Here is a 1,133-nt window from a genome sequence, read left to right on the forward strand (position 1 = left end):
ATATTCGGAAATATGGCTGTGACGAGGGGTTGGTTATCACTGACGGCGATGCGTAAAATAGCTAATACAATGGCTTTGTGGCTACCGGCTATTTTCGTTAGCGGAATTGGATTTCTTGACGATGCAAATGAAGCACTCGCTATTGCACTGTTGACCTTGAATGTAGGCTTCCATGCTGGCGCAACCATGGGCTGTGTACTCAGTGCAATCGACTTGTCACCGAATCATGCTGGTGTTGTAATGGGAATTGTAAATCCGTTGGCGAATATGATACCTTTGATAGCTCCATTGGTGGCAGGCGCTGTAGTCACAGATGAGGTGAGTTGATGCATATTGGGTAGAATTACTTTTAGGGTATAATAATTTTACACTTTAACACCTCTTTTGTTGTTTTTTTTTTCAGCACAATCGCAATCAGTGGCAAACCATATTCATAATTTCAGCAGCTATATTCTTTATCGGAAATTTAGTATTCCTAATATTCGGTTCCGCAAAGGTACAACCATGGGATGCACCTGATTACTTATTAAAGGATAACGTTGAGGAGGTAAATGAAGAGGCGCCAAAGAAAATTCAGGCGATGAATTAAGGAAAAGATCGACGGCCGATTTAAATTGAATGCTATCGCTGATTTAAAGTCTCGAGTAAATCAATAGAAATCGCTTTGTTGCGCTCTAAGCGTTTAACTAGCTGTAATCTTATTGTTCACTGTGTTCGTTATAATTAAGTATAAATGAATTTCAGAAAATACATATGTTACATATGTAGTAGCTAGTGATTATTTAAGTAAAAATTAACAATAATATGTAGCTTTCGAAAAGCAAAGGTTTTTAAAATATGTTCGAGGGCTTGTGTTTAGATTTTTATGCAAAATAAAGAGCCCAGAAATATGCACCACATAACTATAAGCAAAGTGTATAAATTTGTATACATATTAAAAAAATGTCGTGTCGTCCATTTCCGCTGTAATGTATGTAGTGCATATTTTTTGGCGCAATATTTAACGACATTTACTTCTAGTGCCTAATTGTATGTTCTTTGATATAATATCTACCGACGCGGTTGATGTCTAGACTTTTTATAGGAACTTTGATTTAAACTGGATAAACAACATTGTGGCTGCATTTCTTTAT

The 1,133-nt window shown here is 36.3% G+C and overlaps 2 protein-coding genes across 2 annotated transcripts in view; one reads left to right on the plus strand and one right to left on the minus strand.

Annotated features, from left to right (window-relative positions):
• Positions 1–589, plus strand: part of LOC118743882 — a 10,630-nt gene extending 10,041 nt beyond the window's left edge. The window contains exons 6-7 of the mRNA XM_036476645.1: positions 1–318; positions 404–589. The exon at positions 1–318 is cut by the window's left edge and continues 759 nt beyond it. Of these exons, the coding sequence (XP_036332538.1) occupies positions 1–318; positions 404–589 (504 nt within the window). The remainder of the gene's footprint in view (positions 319–403) is intronic.
• A 109-nt stretch (positions 590–698) lies between these two features.
• Positions 699–1,133, minus strand: part of LOC118743883 (putative inorganic phosphate cotransporter) — a 5,293-nt gene continuing 4,858 nt past the window's right edge. Inside the window, exon 4 of the mRNA XM_036476646.1 lies at positions 699–708. Within this exon, the coding sequence (XP_036332539.1) occupies positions 699–708 (10 nt within the window). The remainder of the gene's footprint in view (positions 709–1,133) is intronic.

Source organism: Rhagoletis pomonella, unplaced genomic scaffold, assembly GCF_013731165.1.
Source record: "Rhagoletis pomonella isolate Grant_MI unplaced genomic scaffold, Rhpom_1.0 Rhpom_scaffold_00007, whole genome shotgun sequence".
Taxonomy (NCBI): Eukaryota; Metazoa; Arthropoda; class Insecta; order Diptera; family Tephritidae; genus Rhagoletis; species Rhagoletis pomonella.